Source organism: Artemia sp. Qi Xiang Cuo, chromosome 9, assembly GCF_049724085.1.
Source record: "Artemia sp. Qi Xiang Cuo chromosome 9, ASM4972408v1, whole genome shotgun sequence".
In the NCBI taxonomy this organism is placed as follows: Eukaryota; Metazoa; Arthropoda; class Branchiopoda; order Anostraca; family Artemiidae; genus Artemia; species Artemia sp. Qi Xiang Cuo.
In genome coordinates this window covers 21,630,584-21,654,616 of record NC_142802.1, presented here as the reverse complement: position 1 = coordinate 21,654,616, position 24,033 = coordinate 21,630,584, and the positions used below count along the sequence as shown (strand labels likewise).

The window sequence follows — 24,033 nt, the reverse complement described above, 5'->3', positions numbered from 1 at the left end:
TATATGAAAGGTATGTAAAAAGAAAATGACATTTTCATAAATTGCATCACATAAACGTTTGCGTGTATGTTAGCTAGGGAAGACAATAGAGGGAAAAATTAAAAAATGTAAATAAAAACAGAAATTTGGCGTCATAACGACAAGCATGCGAGGCCTGAAGGCCCAATCAAGCCAATGGAGGTAAATGAAAAGAAAAATTCCTCTGAACTGAAAAATAGGCTAAATTAATCAAACTAGAAATGTGAAAACTTATGTAGAATAATTTTGGAACTCTGAAAATGGACCTAGGTTATAAAAATAAAAAAAAGTAATAATAAAAAAGGCCACTATATACAAACATACGTAGATACATGTTAATGGCCACCTTTGGCGACACAAAATGAACTAAGGTCCATGGCAAATTCCAATTGTCTAGAAGAAATCAGAGGGGTCACTCACTTTCCAAAATTATGTACACCAGGTAGCGTGCACGAAGCGTGGCGTAAGTTTAGCATGCGTGTCACACATAGCTTTACAGTAATGAAAGTATGCCACGAAGATCAATAGAAAAGACGTTCCAAGATGTACATAAGGTGACGGAGTCAGAGGACTTAAAAGTCATGTCTTAAAAAAAAAAAATAATAATAAATAAATACTTGATCAACAGTCATAAACACCATTTTTTTTTTATAACCAAGAAAATTAAGAAGACGGTGATGGGTTTCTGTAAGCTTTCAAAAGTAAAATTCCAAAGATGAGATTGCAAAAACCCTGAGCTAAAAGCCAAGACTTCTAATATTCTAGGATTGAGGACATTGTAAAGAGAGAGAAAAATGAACCTGAGTTCTATTGTTTTGGCACTAACAACTGTTTTTGAAACATAAGTAACCGAGATAGAGAGAGTTTGAGACTTCAGCCTATTGTACTGAAGAAGGTGCGTTTGCCATGTCCGGTCAATATTCATAAAAAATATTTGAGTTTTTTATTCAAATCAACCAACATTTTCTTTGGGTATTTATGATCATAGGTCACTGCAAATTTTTTTATTCTTCTTTTTCGAATGAAAAACCTTTACAAACACACCACAAATTTGTTTAAATGCATTTTTGTTACGTTTTTTCGAATCGGACAAAGATTTTTTTTTTGGGTGGGGGGGCGTCAAATCCCCTAACCCCCTTCCATGAATACGGCCTTGCTTATTGAATTATTTCAGTTCTGACCGTGATAATCCGCAAATTTAGAGATTTATATTATTCTTTTAGGTTGGCATATTAACCCACGCTACAAAAGTACAAAACAATACGCTGTCGCATAATATTAATTAAGCAAACGAGACAAATATTATACTAATTAGCAACCGTAGAAAATAGACTATTCAAACGGAAACATAAGCGAAACTTAAATGAATATTTTAAAAGAACAGAAATCCTTAATTAGATTCGTTCTTGATAACTTGGATGAGTCTTTCTAAATACGAAGCCTTAAAGGGATATTTCAGGACAGCTTTTATATTCCAGGTATATTCAAAGGCAAGGGCGGATCAAGAGCTAAATCTTAGGGAGGGGGGAATGTGACAAAGGCGCCAATAATTGACGAAATTGACAAGTTTATTTAAAAAAAGAGTAAAAGACAGGAAAAAAAAAACGGAATGAGAGTACCAGAAAAATCTTGGGGTCTGTGGTCCCCCCATCCCTGTGTCCACCAGTGTTCAAAAAAGGGGGGCATTTAGCTGCTTAACTTACAACAGGGGCACAATTCTTACCATGTATGTAAAAAAAAGGATGACATAAAATAAAACTCGAAAAAAAAGAAAACAAATTCTGGGAAAACCTTCCCTGCTGCTCACATATTGTAACCACAACTACTTGTATGGAATGCATTGCAAAATTGACATTTAAACATAAAAAAAAAATTAAAAAAACTTTTTTTTAAAATTAAAACAAAATTGAGCAAATTTAAACATAGTTGTCAGCTGTCACAAAAAAATCATCATCCTTGAATTTCATTATGTTAATTTTTTCAGTTCTAGCCTGCTAAATTTTACCCCTTACACATATGTAAATTGGTGGAATCTTTGGCAACAAAATTAGGTTAGGATGTCAATTAATACTAATTTGGGACAAAAGGGTACTTGTTAATTAAGCGAAACACAATCAAGAATTAAGCTCTGTAAGATTTCAGAAAACCGGTGTCACAGCCACAAAGACAAGTGACGGGTGACAGAATACATTGGACATACATAATTTGGGCTGTATATTTGCACATTAGGGTGGGGAGGGGGAGTAAAATATAGCCGGTATTAGCAACAATTATTCTGAATATTATGAAATAAGAATTGTTTTCTAACTTAAAGCTGTCCAAATACTTTAAACCCCCCTCCTAATGTGCAAATATATAACCTAAATTATATAAGTCCAATGCATTCTGTCATCCGTCACTTTTGGCTATGAAACCGGTTTTCTTAGATCTTACAGAGCGTAATTCTTGACTATGTTTCGTTTAATTAACAAGTACCGACGAAAGTTCTTCAAAACTGGCTACGCAATAAAGATTAAATGGCGCATCTACAGTTTAAATTGTTTTAAAATTTCAGGTCAGACTAATGAGAAGGAAATCCTGTTTCTTATTTGTGCATTTTTTCCATCACCAGCAGAGATGACTATTATGATCTATATTATTTTAAGTAATGGGTAAACCAATCCCCCAAAAGAGCCCACGAATAATGTCTGTTGCATCTCCTTAATTCAGCCCCAAATCCCCCACACACCCGAGCAAGGGCATTTGGAAATTAATGTCCTCCGAAGACAGCTTAACCTTAACTGGAGCTCAAACAAAACCTACGTAGTGTAATACAGCAGCATAATCATAAGAGGCTTCCTTTAAGCAGTGTTGCCACCCAATCACAAAATTTCAGTGACTTTTGGTTGATTTAGTGACTTTCTTCAATGATCTAGTGATTTATGTGCGGATTTAGTGATTTTTTGTTTAGGCAATATAAAAAATACTAAAAATAGTGATAAATCACTAGGGGTGGCAACTCTTATTGTATGTTACCGGCAAAATCCACTAGCTTGTAACAGTCTTACCAAATACGAAGCACGTTCAGGTTCATACATTTTTATTAAAAAAAAAAACAAAAAATTTTGAAAAAAATGCGAAAAAACCAAAGAATTTGCTTTAAAACGCGACCGGTTGGATATCATGCATGCTAATTCAACACACCAAAAACAATGAAAAAAGGGGTTAACAATAATAATAAATGAAAATAATGATAAATATATAATGGCACAAAATATAAAAAAATAAAATATCTACAAAAAAAAAAAAAAAAGCCTTCTCTCGAACCTTTAACACTACCAAATTTCTGAAAAGAAATGATTTTTAATAAGGGTTTTAAGTTGCGGCACACTTTCAGCTTGACGAAAAGAATCTGGGAACGAATTCCAAACTGACAGGCCCATGTGTCTGGTCACCTGACTCGCTCTCGTTGTGTTCCGTGGCTCAGATGCAAGACTATCCGCACTCCTAGTCGAATAATCGTGATAAAACGAATTAGGCTTAAAAACATTCACAAAAAAATCCGGTGCAAGACCATTCAGACACTGAAATACAAATACTCCAATTTGATAATCCCTTATTTCACCAACCTTTAAAATTTTAAACTTTCAAGAAGTGATTCAGTGCTATCAATACCACGATCATACCTTCCAATCAACCTTATAGACTTATTCTGCAGAACTTGAACTCTTCTAAAATTGCAACTAAAATTACTCGCCCAAATCAAACAACCATAATTTATATAAGGTGCTATTAATGAAAAATACAATGAAAGCAGAATTTTCAAAGGAAAAAAAATTTTGAAAACGGTTCAGAACTCCAAGGCCTCGCGCCAGCTTGCATGCTATGAAGTCGCAGTGTTTTCTCCAACTCAAGTTTCGATCCAGGATGAATCCCAGATATCGGATCTCTTCGACTTGTGAGGGCGGTAGGCCATTGTAAATTGTGACACCAGGGAGAGTGGGAGCAGAACCAGTCCTCGTAAACATCATAAAATTAGTTTTTGATGCATTGACGCTAAGTAGGCTAGCACAAACAAATTCATGTAGGCCATCAAGCGCCTTATTCGCCTTGAACAAGAGCTTTTACAGCGACTTTGCTGCAATCACTAAAGCCGTTTCGTCAGCAAACGAAGTAACTGAAGCTCCAGGAATGTAGAATCTCATTGTGTCAACGAATATCAGGTACAGGAGAGGACCAAGAACTGAGCCCTGTGGAACACCACACTTTATGGGAAACGGCTGAGAAGATTTGTTACTGAAAGTCACTCGTAGCTTCCTTTCACTTAAATATGATTCAAACCAATTAAAAACACTACCATTTATGCATAAATAATACCGCCTTTCAAATAAAATATGAAAAAAACCCGGGTCTAACGCTTTTATAAAGTCAAAAAAAACGCCCTTGCCCTGCTCACCCTTATCAAGTGCGGAGCTAATATTTTCCAGAAGACACTGGACTGCCTATGTCGTCTAATATCCATTCCAGACGCCAAATTGACTATCGTTTAAAGTGCCAATTTTCTTCAAATACTCGTAAGGCCGGTGAAGAACAATCTTTTCATAAACTTTGAATAAATTGGGAGAATTGATATTGGTCTCCAATTAGATATGTCAGTTTTGACTCCACCTTTGTGCAGCGGTACAACTTTAGCTATTTTAAGCGCACTCGGAAACATCCCCTTTTCCATAGAAATATTGATAAGGTATACGAGGACAGGAAGCAATAAACCAGAACCGACTTGAGCGTTCTAAGGCTCATTCCATCAACTCCTGCACTGTTTTGACTTAATCGTGCTAACAATTTTGCGTACCTCCTCTTCAATACAAGGCTGGAGATTCATTTTGAAACTTCTTCCTCACTCATCCACAAAACTGCTTGATTCGAAAACATGGGAGTTCCTTGGTTCTTCTTGAATCTTGCAGCCAATTTCAGAGAAATATTGTCCAAGTGCGTTGCAGATTTCCTCAGTTTCTTCCAAGGTCCTATTATTTAGCACAATTTTTGGCTCTGATGGCTTCATAGGACCTTTTAGAAGATCATTCACAACTTGCCATGTTGCTTTGGGGTTACCTTTACTTTCTTCAAATACATTTGTAAAATATGCCTTCTTTTTTTCCTTCTTAGGGCATTTGCCCTATTCCTTAGCTCTTTATACATCACCATGCACCAAGCCATGCAGAGATCTTTCAAAACAGTTTACAGGAAGCTCAAATATTAAAAAGAAAGAGGAAAGAGGGTAGTTTTTTAAAGTTCAGCTATGGCACAATTCGTACCATGGATGTAAAGGCAGGGTGACATAAAATAAAATTCAAATAAATTGTGGCAAAACCTTCCCCTTGCCAGTGGCGCATCCAGAGAAGAGCCCTCCCCCCATTAATGCCGTGGGGAAAAGTACTGTCATTGGCTTTCTGTGACATGAATCTGATATCAACGCTTGAATGTTTGAAAATAATTCAATGATGCTTGGTCTGCCTCAAGTGCTTAGGGACTCGTCCAGTGTTTGGTGTAAGCTGAGCTACCATTCTTAGTGATTTTCAGCTATTTCTAGTTATATCTTGTCTTGCCTAGTGATTTTCATTTTACTAATGAATTTTAGTAACTTTTTGAAAAAAATCTAGTAATCTTTTACTTTTATTAGTAACTTTTTTTTTAGAATCGCAAGAATACAGCGAAAATTTAATAGAATCTTTCACAGTGTGATGGTCGATGAAACTCCGGAAGTGTCACAAATTGTCACAATTATGTAGCGCCCTTGGCTATAATAAACGGTCATTAAAGGGAAACGCCTGGAAACGTGATTGAGATTTTTCTATCTCTTGGATTAGACTTGGTAAATGGTACAGGCATAGTCAATGATGGATGCGCTAGGAAGGTCTCAGAATAATGTATGGCTGTAAAAAATGTTTGAAAGGTAGGAAAGTTTGTCTTCATTATCCATATTTCAATCATGATCTAAATTTTTCCATGTCAAAACCTTCTTCTGTCTAGAAGATCAATTATGTATTAAATAGAGTTATAAAAGCACAGCTAACGGCTTTGTGTGAAACGCGCTGAGTCCAATCAAACGATTTTTTAAACGTACTTTGTGATGGAGCTCCCTAAAATCGCAGATTGTCAACAGTCGGACAAAATGCACGACTGCAGCAAAACCAAAACCTTTACTGACTGCTCTTTCATTATTTGGATCTGTCCGCTAAGTCCGCTATTTCAAAAGAAGAGATTAGAACCCGTGTCTGCAGCAAGCCACGTCAAGGACCTTCTTACCCAGCTGCAGGTTAACCATTGGGAAAGGGAAAGCGAGATCAGAGAAATATTTTACAAGACAACTAAAGTAGCAACTGAGTTAGGTTTAGAAATATCAGTCCAAAGAATACCGAGATAACGAACAAATTATACTAATGTAATGTACCGTTTAGTCCATATGTGGAATGTTATGGACGGTTAATTTTTTATTGCTCTTGTTGGACACTGTCACTTCACACTTAGAAAGCCATTTTTCCTTAGAAACGCTAGACCCTTTTAAGCTGAGTTCTTACACATAAATTATATGGGACATGGAGAAAACAATTTGCTGATATGATTCATGACTTGTTATTAAAATACTGGTCAGTAATTGAATTTCCCTCCCAATCGGTCTGCGAATCTGCCCTGACCGGAGAAGCGACAATAAACATAACTTGGCGATACAGACACAGTTAAACACTAAGGGGAACTTAGTGTTCCCTTGTGGGTAAGTTCCCACTAAGGGGAACTTAACTGAAACACTAAGGGGAAATTTATAGAAACAGAACCGCGATGCTGGTATTTCCCCTCATATTTCAGCCCTGTTGAAGATCCTCATGACCCTACTAGTCAGGATGGCGGGTGTTGAACTAAGTTTTTCTACGTTGAGAAGATTGAAAACGTGGCCAATAAATACAATTACGAAAGAAAGACTCACCAGACTTGCCTTTATTCGCGTTCATTGCGATAATGTCGTAAATTTAAAATACTTTTATGATAGATTCGCTAATTTACAAAGAAACGTTTTTGCTAAGAGCCGCTCTCTCCCTTCCCAAAATCCTGGATCCCTCCCTGCCCCTTTGTTACTCATACGGTCAAAGTTACTTGTATGGAGTTTGTTATGACATTGGCCTTTGATGCGTGCAAGGTTAACAACTTTTAAACAGTTGTCAGCTGTTTCGAAAAAATAATTATTTGGCAGCTTATTATATTAAATTTGGCAACTGATGTTACTTAAGAGCAATTTAAATGGGAAGTTTCAAAACACTGGCTACGCATCAAAGGTTAGAAGACACATATACTGTGTACGTTGTCCTCTCAGTTTTTAGACGAACTCACAAGAAGGAACTTTTTTGCGCTTTCTCCATCTCCTGCACAGTCGTTGATTATTGTCTGTACTTTCAGGAATAGTGGTGATCCCCTCTCCCCTGAAAGGGTTCTACAATTAATTTTGTGATTTCACCTTAATTCAGCATCATATCACTCAAATAGTCCGATTTCATAGAATATATGGAAATCAATGTCCTCTGAAGACAACTAGAGCTTAATTGAAGCTCAAGCAAAAAGCACACAGTACAAAGCAGCAGTATCTTCGAGACACCCGAAAAAAACTAAGAAAAATTCCATATATCCTTCTAGATATGAAGATTTCCCAGCCAAATTAGAATTCAGAAATGGACAGAACACTCTAAAAAGCACGAGATCAGGAATAAGATTAAATGCAACAACAACAACAAAACAGACTTTTGCATGCGAACTAATGAGATCAGCGCAGTGCAAGTGCCGATCTCCTCCGATTATTCCCTCGGTCGGGAGCACTAAGCGTCGTTCGGGACAGATCATCCGACGCGTCCCGTATTTTCCCCTTCTAAACAGCTCTTCTAGATTCCTCTAGATACCCAGTTGAAGGTACTTGCCTTAAGCCAAGCAATTTGCACCACGGAAACTTAAACCATTGACCCTTTGCTTGTGATTTCAGCGTCCTAACCATTCAGTCAAGACGGACGTTCTATTTACAAGCTGAGTCAGTCTGCCAATATAAACTACGATGGTTCCAAGAGACTGCTAGTAACAGTCGTTTAAAATTAAATTCCGATTCCAGCAGACTGGTGCAAGGTCCCACCGTTCAGTTCTAAATTTAACAAAACTACAACCAGGACCAAGCCACCATTCTGAAAAATGTGAGCACCCAATATCCCAGACCTTGTCTTCTCAAAAGTTTTCTGCGGGACCCAATATCCAGACCTCATTTCAGTTCTGAAATATAGATAAACTGAAAGAAAATCGAAAATCCTTTTGACTGATAACGAATTTTCTACTTTTGAACATTTTTGCCCTACTGAGATTAGAGCCTGACCAATATCTATGAGAGGCGAAAAAGAAAGGAGTTTCAGAGTAGGTCGCCAAACCTCACCTAATCTTTCTAAAAAGTAAGAGTAGTTCTCCTGATTGCACGTTTTTGGAGGTTTACATTCCATCCGACCTCTATGGTGGAGGGGGAGTGGGTACCCAAAATATTGTCATCAAAGTAACAAATAAAAAAGACAATCAGATCTCATTCAAACTTGTAGGAAGCAACTATGAGTTACAATTGACAGTGTTGGGTCTCTGAATACAATCCTTCCGCTCCGCAGGGGAAGGGGGTATCCAACTTCACGTCTGGATGAAGGGGTTACCAGATCTCAACTACATCTGGTTCTAAATAAGGGAAATTATCTTAGCAGTGCCTTATGGGCACATAATACTCAGCTCTTTCTGATGTTGGGGAGGGGGGGGCTAAATTTTATCATCTGGAAAGTTACCGGGAGTTGATGTTGAATCTTAGAGGAAATCTGGGGGAGGGGAGGATTAAGAGCTAGTGTAAAAGTTAATCTTTTGGTGATTAGGATCCAACCTTCACCGGGGATAAAACAGAAGGGGTCCTTAAATTGTTGTCATCGATCTATTTAGCAGAAGGGTTGTCAGATTTCAATCGATTTTGATGTGATGAAGGAGTTATTTCCTTGTTCTTCTCTAAGGAAGTTCGTACCTGATTCGAACTGTGTGTGTGCGTGTGTGTGTGTGTGGGGGGGGGGGCGAGAATCCTTGTTGTCCCGACAACAACCAGAATTTGAAAATTCTGAGTCAAACATGGTGGAAATTCGAAGGAAGTATTCTAGCCAGATTTGAAACATTTTGTCCGTAAGGACAGGGGTTGGAGTCCTGGTGTCGCTGGTTATTTGGTTTCAACGGGGTCAATGACTTTACTCTGTAAGCTCAGCCAGAATTGATCCATCTGTAAATGGGTACTTGGAGAAACCTGTGGGAGGTAAACAGAAGGGGTGTGTGTGGAAGCACAGAATGACTGGCCCCCAGCCCCCCATTGCAATTCCTGGCTGAATGGCCATGAGATGGTGACCAGCACCACCGGTAGGATTTATAAAATGTAATGTCATATTCTTTATATTTTTTTAAACCTTTTATTCTAGCTGTGCCTATTGGGAATACATACCTGATCAAACTTCTAAATTTTGGTCATCAGGACATTTACTCAAAATCGTTGTAAGATCTTAAACAAACTAAGTGAGAAGAAAACCTAATATCCCAGTCAAGTGCTTTGGAGATCAGGACCCAATCGAAAATAAAAGGGAAGGGAACGGGACTTGCTAAATGCATACCATCGAAAGAACAACCAAAAGATTTCGTAAGAAACAGTTCATAAAAATGTATATCTGTTATTTCTGCCTTTATTCAGGGAACGATTCAACTTATGTGGAGAATGGGAGCAAACCTTACCTCCTGGTGTCAAGAAAGCCTTCAGAAGAATCGGTCAGATCTCAGCCCAACTCAAGGAAGATCAAGAACTAGAGTAATGATTATGCTTTGTAGGACACCTGACACTTTTTTATACTTTATAAGTTGTATTTTTTAATTGTTCCGTGGGTATAGCAATAGATTTCCTTGAAAATAGTAAAAAAAGGAAAACGAATATTTTGGTGCTTATAGCTTCGCGATGGGGGAGGGGGAACAAGAAAGGTTCCTAAATTCCTACTATTAATCAGCCGACCACAAGACGTCCAAGCATGACCTTAACTTGGTGATAAGCAAGAGTGAGTATCCTAGGTGGGTTGTTTCGTGCCTGGACGAAATCCGTCCCTTTCAGAGTTCGAATCGTAAATACTTGTCATCAAAGCATCTATGATTTGAGATTCAGATCTTACGATCTTGAGATACATGCATCACTAACTTCTAAGTTCGGAAATTTTTAAAAAATGTGTACAAATATACATTTATGCAAATGCACAACGATACAAGACATGCGACGTGTTTTTCGGTAAATTTGGGGAGTTTAAATTATTGGGTAGTTTAAATTATTGACCTAGGAATAAGGTGAACATACCAGTCGATGCATTTTCTATGCCTTTCCTGAATATAATATTTGCTTTACTCGGAAATTCAATTTTAAGCCGATTACGGGTCCTCAAAGATAATACCCTTTTCGCCTATTTTTGGCTATATAAAGGGTAAAAGAAAAATACAATTCTTACTTCGTTATATGCAGAATAATTGTAGTTAACACATTTCAACTGCAGCTCCACTATACTTTACCCCCCCCCCCTCATGCTACAATTACATATTCCCTATGTGTTTTCTGGTTCTCGATTTCACAGTCGATTCAATTTACGGGCAAACCCGTTTAAACACGAGCGATGTAACAGAAGTATATAAGCGGTATCTATAATAAGAGAAAAAGGTATCATCTTTGAGGGTCCGTAGAGCTCAAAATTGAACTTCCGAGTAAAGCAATTATTACATTCAGAAAGAGCATAAAAAAAGGCATCGAGTGGCATGTTCCTTATTCTTAAGTCAGTAATTTAAGATGCCCCAAATTTACTGTTTTTTCTACAGATCTCAAAGAGCTCCTATTTTCAGTTCTTGTGTTATAGTTACAAGCCCATTATATTGATGAATAGGAAAGATTACTTTTTGTGACTGAGTGTTATTTATAAATAGATTTTTTTCACAAAGCCTGATTGACTTTTTTTTTTTTTTAGTTCGTGCATAAAGAAAACAATCAAGAAGAGACCAAAAAAAGAAAAAAGTATGATTGGCTTGTTGTAAAAGATAGAGCAAAGACAAATATTTGGAACACTGAAATACGTTTACAATAAAAAAAAGACACGGAATATAGGGTTAAACTAAAAATGAACAATCGTTATTGTCTCAATGCATTCAAGACAAGGTGCCACCTAGACCTTATTTCTTTTAAACTTGTTTTTTTGCCTTTTAAATCTTTTACTTTTAAGTTTGAACTTTTTAGTTTAAAAAAAAGCTACTTCAGCTCAGGCTTTAGGTAGGATTTGATCATTAAGAATCAAATAAATTACTACCGTAAATATACCTCATATTATCACCTGGCAGAAAAAAGTCCGCTCTAAAGCCTTGAAAAAGACGAACAATTTTTTTCAGCAGGCTTTTGGGATACTCTTTCGGGAAAATTAGTGGCAACCCTAGTTCACAAACATATAGAAGGTTACAACTTCAGACAAAGGACACATTATCTTTCCGTGCTAGTTACCTGAACCTGACGAATACCAAGTTTGAGGATTTCATTTTCTTTCTCCAGCTGTGATATTTGACGATTTTTTCTTCGAGTTCAGCCCACACGCGCTACATAGTCAAAAAAGCGTGAATGAACAAAAAGGTAAGTAATATTGAACAACTGTAGATCCATGCAATAAACCTATGAATAAGGAAATGGAGGAAACATAGATTATTGGGAGAATCGAGGAAACGTAGATTATTACGTAGAAAATGGGGGAAACATAGATTATTGATAAGATCAGATACGTAGTATTTTACACTATAAGAATATATTTTAAGATATTTATTAGATTTGTTCAGACACTGAGCTGTCCAAGATCAATGGCTGTTTCAAACCATCTCTTTTATTTGTAATTTTTATGCTTGATTTTTTTGTAACATAAAAACAAGGCGATTTTGCCCCAAAACAATCAAATCCACACATGGAGACAGTTAAATGATTCTTACAGTTCTCTTTGCTTAAATTTTACAGTTTATGTTAGACTATTTCTTCTGAAAGAAAAATTTAACTTTGAAAAGTTTCAAACTACTCGCTTATAAAATTTTAAAAATTTTGCTTGGGAATTGAAAAAGTTTCAAGTAAAAATGCTTTTACCCTTTACGGGAAACCTTTAAGTATTTCTTCATAGTGGCAAAGCCCTTAAAGTCCTAAGGAAAATGAAAATGAAATTTGATTGTTTGAACTGGTTAAGCGGTCATTTGCACAGGAATATATATTCAAAATTAGGAAGGATCGAGAATCAAATTTTGAACAAAAATACCACCGGTGGCGTTACTAATTTTTTGGTAGTAGCGGATGCCAAGTTTAAAAGCAAGAAACGTGGTGAAAAATCAGCAAAAATTAAGCTAAAAACAAATGGTTTTGCTTATTTATTTTCAAGGTTCAACGTGGCAACACTGAAGAAAATATGATATTGCCCCAAGAAATTCATAATTTTGAAATGAAAAAACTCATGAAATCGTGATTTAAGGGTGTGAATAGACCTGAGATGGCTCCAAGGGGAAAATGTTCTTATCCTATTGTCTTTGGTACTTTGAAAGGTTTATCCGTAATGCTATGCGTCGGTACTTTTCATAAAAGACTATGAAAAAGATAGCACTACATGTTAGGGGGCACGTTAATGGAAACAGAATATAGGTGTAAATAGAGATTAAGATTTAATTGTTTCTGCTAGCGATGGAAATCAGGTAACCTGGTTTTAACTGGATAGTGTCAAAAACATTACATTAAAATACCCTAATTATCACCACAAATCCATTAGGAGACACGACGGTAGGAATTGAATATACAAGTCTGGAAAAATTTGATTGGCTGCTGTAGTAACCAATAGAGAAACATGACATTAATCAAATAAGCATTTATTTTCCATCTTTTCGTCCGAGTGCATGAACATAAGTAAGATTCATAGATTTAAATATACCTAAATGATCGGTGTTCCCCGTCTCTCATTAACGGGACTTGGGTTTTATGTTTTCTGTCACGGAAGGATTTCAGAGATGGGTGAAACACCTATTTTGTCAATAAATGTTCCTAAGCTTAGGAGCTACACGCCTATCCGCAAAACACCCTTAAATTGCCTGGCCCTTGTTCCCACAACACATCTTGCTATGGTATCATTGTCTCTTTACACCTCGAGGCCCCGTTAAGGGGATGCAGCTGGTATGACAGCTTCACAAAATGCGTCCTACCAGCTTGACAAAAAAAAAACTACCATCACCAATTTTCGAGTTTGGCTCAGAAATTTTCCAATTTAAAACAAAGACTTGAATAAAACAAGTCATATAATAAAAAATTATTTATTGCTTTAATCCTTTGATATCATAAAAGACGGAAGCAAGGCCAATTAAACTCCACCCATGAGCCTACTACAATATACAGAGAAAAGAGGACCTTACAACGAATTTATATTAAATTTCGTAAGCCAGAGACAAAATCTAGATATTTAATTGAATGTATATGTTCTTTAAGGTAAAAATTGTTCATGTCTTTATAGCCCAACCATAGTAAAGCCAGTAACGGTCTAGGGACTTATAAACTGTGGGGGCAAGGTATACAAAAATTACCTTTGCAACATTTTTTTTGTCAATTAAGTACCTTAATGGGAGTGTAAAATAAAAGGAATTTAATGTCAGATGTCAGAAAAAATGCAGGGAGGAGGAGGAGCAGCTTCCCCCCTGTCCAGGCCTAAAACTGCCACTGAGTACAGTCACACTTGTGCTACAGAAGCGTAAAACTGAAATAGCGTGAATTTGATCTGAAAATCCAATATTAGAGTATTATCTACTAACGCGCAAGAGAGGAAAACCGCTATTCCAAGCTTCTTTTCATCGCTTGAAAATCATTACTTAAATCTTCACTCCTACTGGCCAACCCTAAAGCGATTGATTCTGCAGTTGTTCTTAATTTTTGTTTTATTCACAGTTCTGACTATAATTTGGTTTGTATATTAATCTTTAACTACCTATTTTTTAAGTCAACAGATGGCAATGTCAATATCACCATTTAAATGGTAGATTTAAGGACAAGAAAAGGTAAAAGGGATTTAGTTTTTCTTTGAAGGTGTAGTTGTTTTGGGGAATCAAAAGATTGTTAATAATTGAATTTTTATGGAATTTTGGTATTACTATAAAATACTTTACTGTGTAGTAGCTACTGTGCACTGTATATAAATATAATACAGTACAATCATTCCATATTTCAGCCATTAGGCAAAGCCGGACAAAGATGCAAGTGCTCCCGAGAACGTAGAAACATAAGCGACATTAAATCTTTTTACTGTTAGATAAGTCAGATTTATTTTTAATGCGAAACTTGGCTTCACCTTTCTAACACTAACTTTTAAAGAATCTAACTTTAAATTAATTTATTCCAATATATATATATATAAATCGGTAATTAGTAGTGTAATGTTATTATTAGATGTTTTTAGGAATTAAACGTAGGTTTCAAAGTTTCAAAGGTATTTTGAGAAAGTTTCTGCCGAAATACGTGTTCCAGGGTAATATACACTGAATTGTTAATGGACGAGGATATGGGCGGAGGTTTTATACGTGCCAAGACTGTAGTAGCCAAATATTACTGAGTCGTGGTTATGCTGTATATAATCTATATACAGTGCTACTGTGTGACCACAAGTTCAATATCGTATGTTCGAATTACGTGCACTTAGGAATAAAAAGTGTAAAAAGGCGGATATAAGCGTTGTATATACCAGCTCTGTTTCCATTTTTATCCTCAATCTTGCGAATAAATAAAGATACATAATAATAGGTACACATTTATTCTATAATGAATTAATCTTTGCCTCATTATCCTAAAAATGCTCGAAATTTACATGTCATGATTTTTTTTTTTTTAGTTCAATTATTTTTAAACTGACTTTCTTTTGTTTCTACTACCTCTTAATGGAAGAACAGTTTTGTACGTCTCTTTCTATTAAGATAGAAAGAACCCCATATCGCCTGGGTACTTTTTCACTCTTAGTCTTAGAAAAAGTAAAATAAAATATGAGGTAAAAATTTTGTTCATTTATGATATCGTGCAAGCTGTAAGTCATTTAGGCAAAATTAATTTATTTTTCAAAATTATAACAGAATTAAAAGGCCGTAGTTACTAAATGGTACCAATACCCCTGAGGCTTTTTTCTTCCCAACGGATAATCGGAAATTTTAAGCTTAGATAAGAAGGGTCTACTCAACTTAAAATTTTATACATATTGTATGGCTGCCTAATCAAAGAGCAACAATTTACTTCATGTCATACTCGTTCCAAAAACGCTTAACATATTCTAATTACCAACACCATTTGCGGCACATTCTACTCTTTCCTCAGTATGGTACTATAATAAGACAGACTTAGAAAGGCAACTGTAATATGCTTTTAAAACCTAGAAAATAAATCCTGATCCCTTTCTCCAGCCCATTCGTTAACGAATTTAAACCTAAGCATGTTTTCGGTACAAGGTTCCCCACTTGAAATAATTCACCACTCGTGTACCATTTTTTCGTTGGGTCCAATATTGTCTGATTGCCCAGTCACATACAAGATTAACATATCAGCAAAAGTTCAATATAGATCAGTTAGTGATGGCCACAGCCTTACTGGTTTTAAGGAATCTACCCAAAGATACAAAAAGATTGAGAATCTTCAGAATAAGGGTATTTCTATGATCATGCGCCTAGTCAAAACGTATGGAGTAATTAGGTATTAGAATTTAAATTCAAGGATTTGATCAAAGACTGTAGAAACGAATTTTGTTGACGAAGTTAATTACTGGTACTTCAGTTTGATTTTGGCACCAACTTGTTCAGTTGCTTTGAAATAAAGTTCTTGTAGATTTTTCAACTTACACGAGATGCCAAATACGATTCTTTAGAAACAAAACGTTTAGACCCTACCCAGTAAATTTATCAGTAAAGAGCGAGTTCGGGAAAGATGGCTCGCGCGTGTCCTACGGATCAACAAAGATCCGGTACGCAAAATGGATCTGCTAAATAGCCCCCATTGCGGTAAAAAAAAGAATGGACGACCGAGATTATGTTAGGATTAGACTATACAAAATAACTTAAAATCCTTAGGATATCTCAGAAGGTGGTCAAAGGTGCATCTTTTATCAGAATAGAAGAGGAATTGCTTACCGATGCGTCAGCCTTAATTTGCATACCAGTGAAATTTTTTTTTCTTAGTAGTAATTGGGATTGTTACCCGTGCAGTAGAATGTGAGCATAAAAAAAGAGTGACAATGGGCGAGCAAGGGAGCATCCATTTCAACAACAATTTGATTATCGCAATGTATATACGATCTGTAAAAATTAGTGCAAACTGTAACTGTTTATTTGATTAAACAGTCGTAATCAAAGTTATCAAATAGTTAATCAAAAAATCAAAAAGTTATCAAAAAGTAGTTAATCAAATAAACAGTTACAGTTACAGTTAGTGCATCGCTCTGAACATTTCGCAGGAGAAATATGAAGGTTACATATTATTTTTTCTAGTTCTGTCCACTGAGAAAAAAAGGGGCCTGATAGTTAATTATGATTTTGTGGTTAGTTAAATATCAAGAAATACGCGTTTTATCAAAGGATCCATGAAAGAGCTTAGTGCCTGATTTACTTCATTTTTTCCTATTTGTTTCTACGTTCAGAGCTAGAATACAGAGTTACTCGGCTAAAACTCAGCTAACCAAATAATGATTACCACCCTGGTATAAAAGGCCACATATAAATCTAACTAAAAGTTTACTTCTTTTTGTTAAGCCTCTTCCCCTTTGCAACCTGACGAAAGAGAAAAGCAGGAATAGCCTCCCTACAATTCCATAAAATTGTTTGTAATGCACTTTGGTAAGCGAATTCCATTATTAATTATTTCTGGAGATACACATAACCCCAACAGTGAAAAAAAGGAGTGACTACGGAGTCACTTTTTACAATTCCTCGTGTACAATGTTGATAACTGTTCTCAAGTTCAGTTTTGTTCATATTGTAAAATTTGATCTTCACAGCACAAAGCATGCTTTACTGATAGCACACCTTGACATGGAACAGTTAAAAGACTAGATCTCTTTTCTACTTCAAATGTGTTCTCTCTTTCAAGTTGATCTTCTGTCTTATTACTCTGATTTTCATTAGAGTAATTTTGCAGTCAGGGCGGAGCATTTGCAGTCAAGTTATTGTTCATAGTCACATTTTTACCTGATATATATATATATATATATATATATATATATATATATATATATATATATATATATATATATATATATATATATATATATATATATATATATATATATATATATATATATATATATATATATATATATATATATATGGTAAAAATGTTGACTATGAACAATGACACTAAAGAAGGTGCTGAAAAGTATGAATCATCGTATGAGCCATCATCTTTTTAGAGAAGATAGTATACATTCACCTATCAGCGAAAATGCGTAAACTACAAACAGTCGTTATATTTGAAGCTCAACAGAGATACAAAGCAAAATAATCCAGCTTGCTTTTTGGCAGTGGTGGGGGTGGCTTGTCATGTTTCTTTTCAGTGTGTGTCTTTTTTTTTGCTATTGTTTTTTCTCCTTGAATTGTGAATCATAGTGCCTTACGGGTATATGATGTACATACACCATATACATACATCATACATCATCTTAAAACTACATACATCATACCCTAACGGGTATGATGTATGTAGTTTTATTTGTTTATTATTGTTTGTTTATTGTATATGAAATAATCTATCTAAGTATCTATCTAGTCGCTGATTACTCTTTGAAAAAAATCACAAGTAAACTGTCAAAAATACAAATTTTGAAAAAAAAACATAGATAAATAATCTACATAAGCAAATAAAGCAATGGCTCAAAAGCATTGTAAAGGCTCAAAGTCACAAAAAGCATGTTTGAGTTTGAAAAACATCCCAGTAGACAAATTACAAAAAGCACAAGAAAGAAGCAAGTAAATTTCCTTTAAAGCCATGCACTGAATTACAAAAGGATCATACTTCGTTCTCTTCCTCAGCCATAGAACTGACGTTGTCTTCTCGGACAGTCTGAGCTTCCCATTTGGCTTTGTTCAACATATCTTTGACTTCCTTCAGTTCACAGGTTAAATCTCGTATTCTCTTGTCTTTTTTCTTCGAGTCGGAAGACATCATCTCTAATTCTTTTTCTTTACTGTGAATCTAAAATAATAATAGCAAATAAAACATCACGATTATTTTTCTTGATCAGAAAGAAAAAATCCGACAGATGGTTAAAAAGAAATCAATTAAAACACAAGGAATTTCAACTTGACGATTACAAAAATAATAATAATAATTTGAACTTGCTAGGAAATAAACGGAAAAATTTCCTCTTTGTATTTGTTAAGTGGGGGGGGGGGGTAATTAAAGACCCATTTTTGCCGGCTGAACAAAAAATTGTAAGCACCAACTTTAGCAACAATTGTGTATCCACGAATTAACAGAAAATTGTCTTTAGCAATTTTAAGTAGAATTGTTAATGGAATTTGGTGGTGAGATTAAATTTTTTTAAAGAACAAATGTAAACTTACTCATTCCTCCCTTGTAGTTTACTAGCATCTTCAAGGTTTCTTTTGCAGTTGTATGCATAATTTCAAGCTTGAAATGCTGTTTTAAATCTTGCGTCTATATTTCAAGGAGCCGTTTTTATATTTCTCGACCGATTAATATTTTTCTCGAAGCGTTGATGACCCATTTTTGTCCCTAAGAAACTCTGTTTTCACAAGTTAACAAAAATTGTTGGTACCAATCAGGATGGCGGAAAATACCGTTCGCTATTCGCAGAAAAATGTTTCAATGTGGAGAATATAGAAGAAAGTGAAAACCCAGCTATAGCATAAGAGATCAAATTGACTAAGTTCGTTCTTTTGCACTTTGTGTCCTGAATTGATCCTTGATTTTGTACGCTCACAAACAAAAAATGAACGAAAATATTTCAGCAATTGAAAATAAATAACTGTTTTAAAACTATTTTCATAAGCCCCTACCAATATGTACTCAAAGACATTGCTCTTGAGGATGTGCCCCCCCCTCCATGGTAAGACCAAAAATACAGGCTAAGGATAAATTTTTTTAAAATTCTTATAGGTGAGAAAAGAAGCTTTTTTCACTTTTGCCCTACACCTAAAAGTTTTAATGAAGATTAATCTAAAGAACATTTATAGTGTGTCGTTGCTTGTACTTTACTTTTATTAAAAATGATCCCTGCTCTTGCCTTTTTGACGCTTTGATTGTTTCCCAGATATGAAAGAAAAGAAGAGATCATTTATTCTACCATGAGCCATTATATGAGAAAAAACAATTTAGATAGCTCTATATACAAAGCAGTTATCCCAGGAAATGACTGCAACTGCAATATCTAATATCGGATTTGTGTTCCATGTGAACATGTGACTTCACGACAAGCCTACAGCAGTCAATTCAACTGAATCGAAAATATCTCTATGTTACTGGATTCATTACTTTTGGTTTATCCATTCGTTGAGCTAAATTCTAATATTATAGACTTTCCCTAACAAATGGTCTAAACGTGGTTAAACAGGAAAATTTATTCTTTTTTGCAACGTATTTTCAATCTAAAAAAAAAAAAAAAAAAAAAAGTAATCATCAAAAATGTGATTCGGTAAATGGATAAAAACTCAGCTACCAAATGTCGGCAAAATAGTCTTCTCAACATTAAGATATTAAAATATAGGACAGCAAAAATTAGCATACCAAAAGCTTGCACAGTGAACATATACCACAATTAGCAAAAGATATAGCTTTATTTAAGAAAGAAAAAGCGAATGACTTTCGGATTTTTCTTTTATACAGGGAAGGGGTTTTTATAAAGCCTTAAAGATATGACAAGGAAAAAAAAGTTTGGGTTTCAAGTGGCTTCACCAAACGAAAAAAAAAGATGACAAAGGGCGTGTTAAAAACCCGCAAAATCTCTTAGTAACAAAGAATCAAACGGGATAGGCTACTGGAAAACAAAGTGGATAAGTCAATCCAATAAACTCAGTTTAAGGAATAAAGTAAAAATCGAACAAAGTGGAATTAAAAATACAAGTTGACAAATCATGTCACATAAATCTTTTTGATTTACTACATCATATCCAACTAATTACAGCTAAGAAAATATAAATACTGAAATAGTCCCAAGACAAATAGCACTGCTCTCTCTTGGAAACATTTTCAAAACAAGAACGCATTAACCTTTTCTGACATTATCCAAAAATATCATAGATCTTCATACTGAAATGTCAAACCAAAGTTCAACCTAAGCAAGCCATCCGGAACATCTAAACAGTTTTCTACTATTATTAAATAGAAATTAAAAGGCAACTTCAATTTAAGTTTGCCTTGGCAAAATGTTTCAAACCTTGACACTCGGAATTTTCAAAACGGAAACTTCAAAATTGTCTTCTTTGATTTAATTAGAAAGACAAGAAAAAGAGCTGTAACAATTTAAAATGACATCACAACAAGACAAATATTTGAAATTTAGCAGTCTTTTTTAAGAGGAGATTAAGAATATATTTGTGAAAGTAATGCACGCTAAGCTAGACTTCTCCTAAATATACAAATATATAATACTATCTAAAAATAGCTTTAAAGTTTTAGAAATATTTGAACCGAACTAGATATAGAAACATCTTTTCAAGAAGACAAAAAAGTTACAACTTAGAACAGAAAATAAACATAAAATAATATATAAAATAAAAGAGTATTATTTACGCCCTTTTTTATATTTAGTAGAAATATAAAAAAATATGATTCGTGGGATTGTTTTAACTGGGTTCTTATATCCAAGGAATTCAAATTGAAAAGCAAAAAAAGCAAATAAAAAGCAAAAAAAAAACATGAAAAAATTCAATAGCTCCCGTTAACAAAGACATTAAAAAATGTAGATTACTAAGAAAGTGAGAAATATTCCCATTCAATCTTGATAAAAAAAAAAGAAAAAAAAAAACTCCTGGTAAAACTCGCCTACTCCCCTATGATTTTATGGTGTGCTTTTTTGGATTAGTTTTAAATTTGGATTAGTTAGGATTTCTACCCATCTCACAATTGCTAATGCATTAGTAAAAGCTTTTCCTTCTAATGGTTTTTGAGCCGTCACATTGAACAAATTCAAGATTCATAGAAATTAAGCCTAGGTTTAATTTGACTAGGGCGGACTATCTCTTTCCAGAAAGAAAAAATGTCCTTTGACGTCTAAAAGGAAAGAACACGGCACGGTGAATGAAACGTTCAGGAATCAACCCAAATATAAAATTTTGAATTTCTACGAAATTTTCATTGGCATAGCTCAACCAATTATCTTTAATTCATTAAGGAAAGTTTGTCAAAAAAGCAAATAAACGAAAAGCGAAAAGCAATGCACCGTCGTAGAATATAACGGGATATTGAGTTTAATTACACTTCTTCATTCAAACAACGATTAAATTATCCATAGTAATTTAGTGTTTCAAACCATCGATAAGATTTGCCCATTTTGTGTTTCTCCTCTCTATAATCTAAACTAGTGAGTTAAAAACTTACTACAAAGGTATGACACACCCATATTATTAAAGTACCAAGAACAGCGAAAACTAAATTTGGCCGTAATAGAAACTTGCACAACCATATATACCGGGAAAAATCGGGAATTCAGTTTCGAATAAAAATGATCTTTAAATTCAATTATGTAGTTTTTGGTTGTAACTGGGATCAAATTTAAAAGCGAGAAAAGTGGGTGAAAAGTCAGCAAATAAAGCCAAAAACACATGGCACCAGACACCTTATTGAGTAGGTCTGGCTTTCCTTTGAAGGCCTAGTTTTTGGGGAATCAACAGATTCTTAATAATTAATTTTAACGGACGAAATGCCGGGTCAAATTTAACTAATTAATTTTGCTTGTATATGCACTGTTAAATCTGGTAATACTAAACAATACGTGGGATTACCGTAAACATTTTATAGTTTCGAATACACTGAAGATGGGTCTTGTGGGAGGGGGGGGGGGGAGCAAAATGCTTGAGTTTTGATAACTTTACACTTTAAGGCTAGTTTCGACGGAAAAGGATCCTTTAATTATAATATGATGTGTAAGCCGGTACAAAGTTAGTGTTAAAACCATGGCTGTACTTAGTTTGATTGTTCCACAGATCCTCAAACACGACAAAAATCTGAAAGTAGTGGCTCAAAACAAACCTTTCGGGATGTCGACCCCTCTACCCTTCTGACAAAGATTCTGTATAATAAAAAAAAAAAAAAAAAAAAACTAAAATTAAAAAAATAAAAAAAAACTGAACTACCCAGGCGACGGCTATTCCTGGAAGACGCTTTTATTAACAAGTTTTATATTAATTTTATTTTATCTATGGTTTATTAGCCTAAAATCACCAGCCAAATAATACTTGCTCATATTTACATAGAGAATGACTTTATTTAAGGAAACAACCATGTCTTGTTTTAAGTAACACTTTTGATTCCGACTTTTGAAATTATCAAGCTACCTATGTTTTGCTTTGGTTGTAGAAAACTGATGGCAATATTAGATTCAGCCAAATTTTTCGTAATGATGTCTGGCTTTCACGGATTCAGCATTACTAGTAGAATTGAATTCCAATCACTGAATTATACCTGAAGACTTATCCGTAATTTCCGTGACTGATGCCGAATATTTGTGGAATATTTTAAAATATGGGGTAACGTTGAATTACGATCACATTTTTGGACCCAAATTATATGTCAATTTTCCATCGTGACAATTGACTAAAAACCAGGTTCACATTGCTTAAGCTTATTGTAAAATAGCTTGGTATCTAAAATTAAGGAAATTTTGAATGTAACTGCACTTTTTTTCTTGGATAAAAGTGACTTGGATATATAAGACGAAATTACATTTTTCAAATGGCTATGACAGGCAAATAATGCCAAACTTGAATCTCTTAAAAAAAGTATTCAAATTATAAAGGAAAAATATACAAATCTACATTAAGTCAATAAAAACCAGCGGAAAAAAATTATGAAGCATATAAAAACTTAAAATAAACTAAGCCAAATTTAGTCAAAGAAATGAAAATCTAAATCCATAAAAACATAAATAAGCATAAGAAAATTCTTGGATCATATTATATTAAAAATATAGAATAAAAAAAAATTATACTAAAATTGTCAAGTTAAGACACAAGACTCAAAACTACAGAGCATCTGAAGTAAAAAGGGAGAAAACAATTTCATGGGGAGTTGAAAGTTACATTAGAAACACGAAATGGCTAAAACTCTTTATGCTTTCCGTTTTGTAGTCAAATGGACTGATTACAGGGTCCTTTTGGGCTTTCACCCTTAGAAAGGCGACTCCTGATTGAACAGTGGTGGGAAGCAAATATTTCCTGGGTCTTTAAATTCACTAAAGTCTTCCGACCGAAGTTGATGCAAACATGCCTTCGTTAAAAGATAAGCGTAAGGCACATGTGCTTTAAAAAATCTTAAAAGCTTTATTCATTTGAATCGATTACACATTTATAACACCGAGCAGGACACATATATTCCAATAAAGGTTAAACGAAAGATGATTAAACACGGAAAATATGATTTTCTACAAATTCATTAAGGCCTTTTGACAAAAAGCCCTCGTGTCTGTCATGAAGGGTGGCTTCTTTAAAAGATGAGCGTAAGGCATTTATGCTTTAAAAATAAGCTTATGAGATGTCTAATGAACGGAATCGATTCCATGTCTATAATGCTGAACGAGGATACGTATATTCCACTAAAGGCCGAACAAAAGATGTTTAAACATGGAACATATGATTTGCTGGTCATTCAAATTGTGTAATGTTGTCAGCGTGAATACAGCCCTTAATATTAGATGGCAAAGTGATACCCAGAAATTTAGTGTGAGAAAT

At 34.7% G+C, this 24,033-nt stretch overlaps 1 protein-coding gene across 1 annotated transcript in view; it reads right to left on the bottom strand.

The window, feature by feature from the left end:
• The window catches only part of LOC148948443 (uncharacterized), a 63,901-nt gene that overhangs the window by 32,175 nt on the left and 7,693 nt on the right, over positions 1–24,033 (bottom strand). The window contains exon 2 of the mRNA XM_089094369.1: positions 18,140–18,319. Within this exon, the coding sequence (XP_088950495.1) occupies positions 18,140–18,292 (153 nt within the window). The 5' untranslated portion in view covers positions 18,293–18,319. The remainder of the gene's footprint in view (positions 1–18,139; positions 18,320–24,033) is intronic.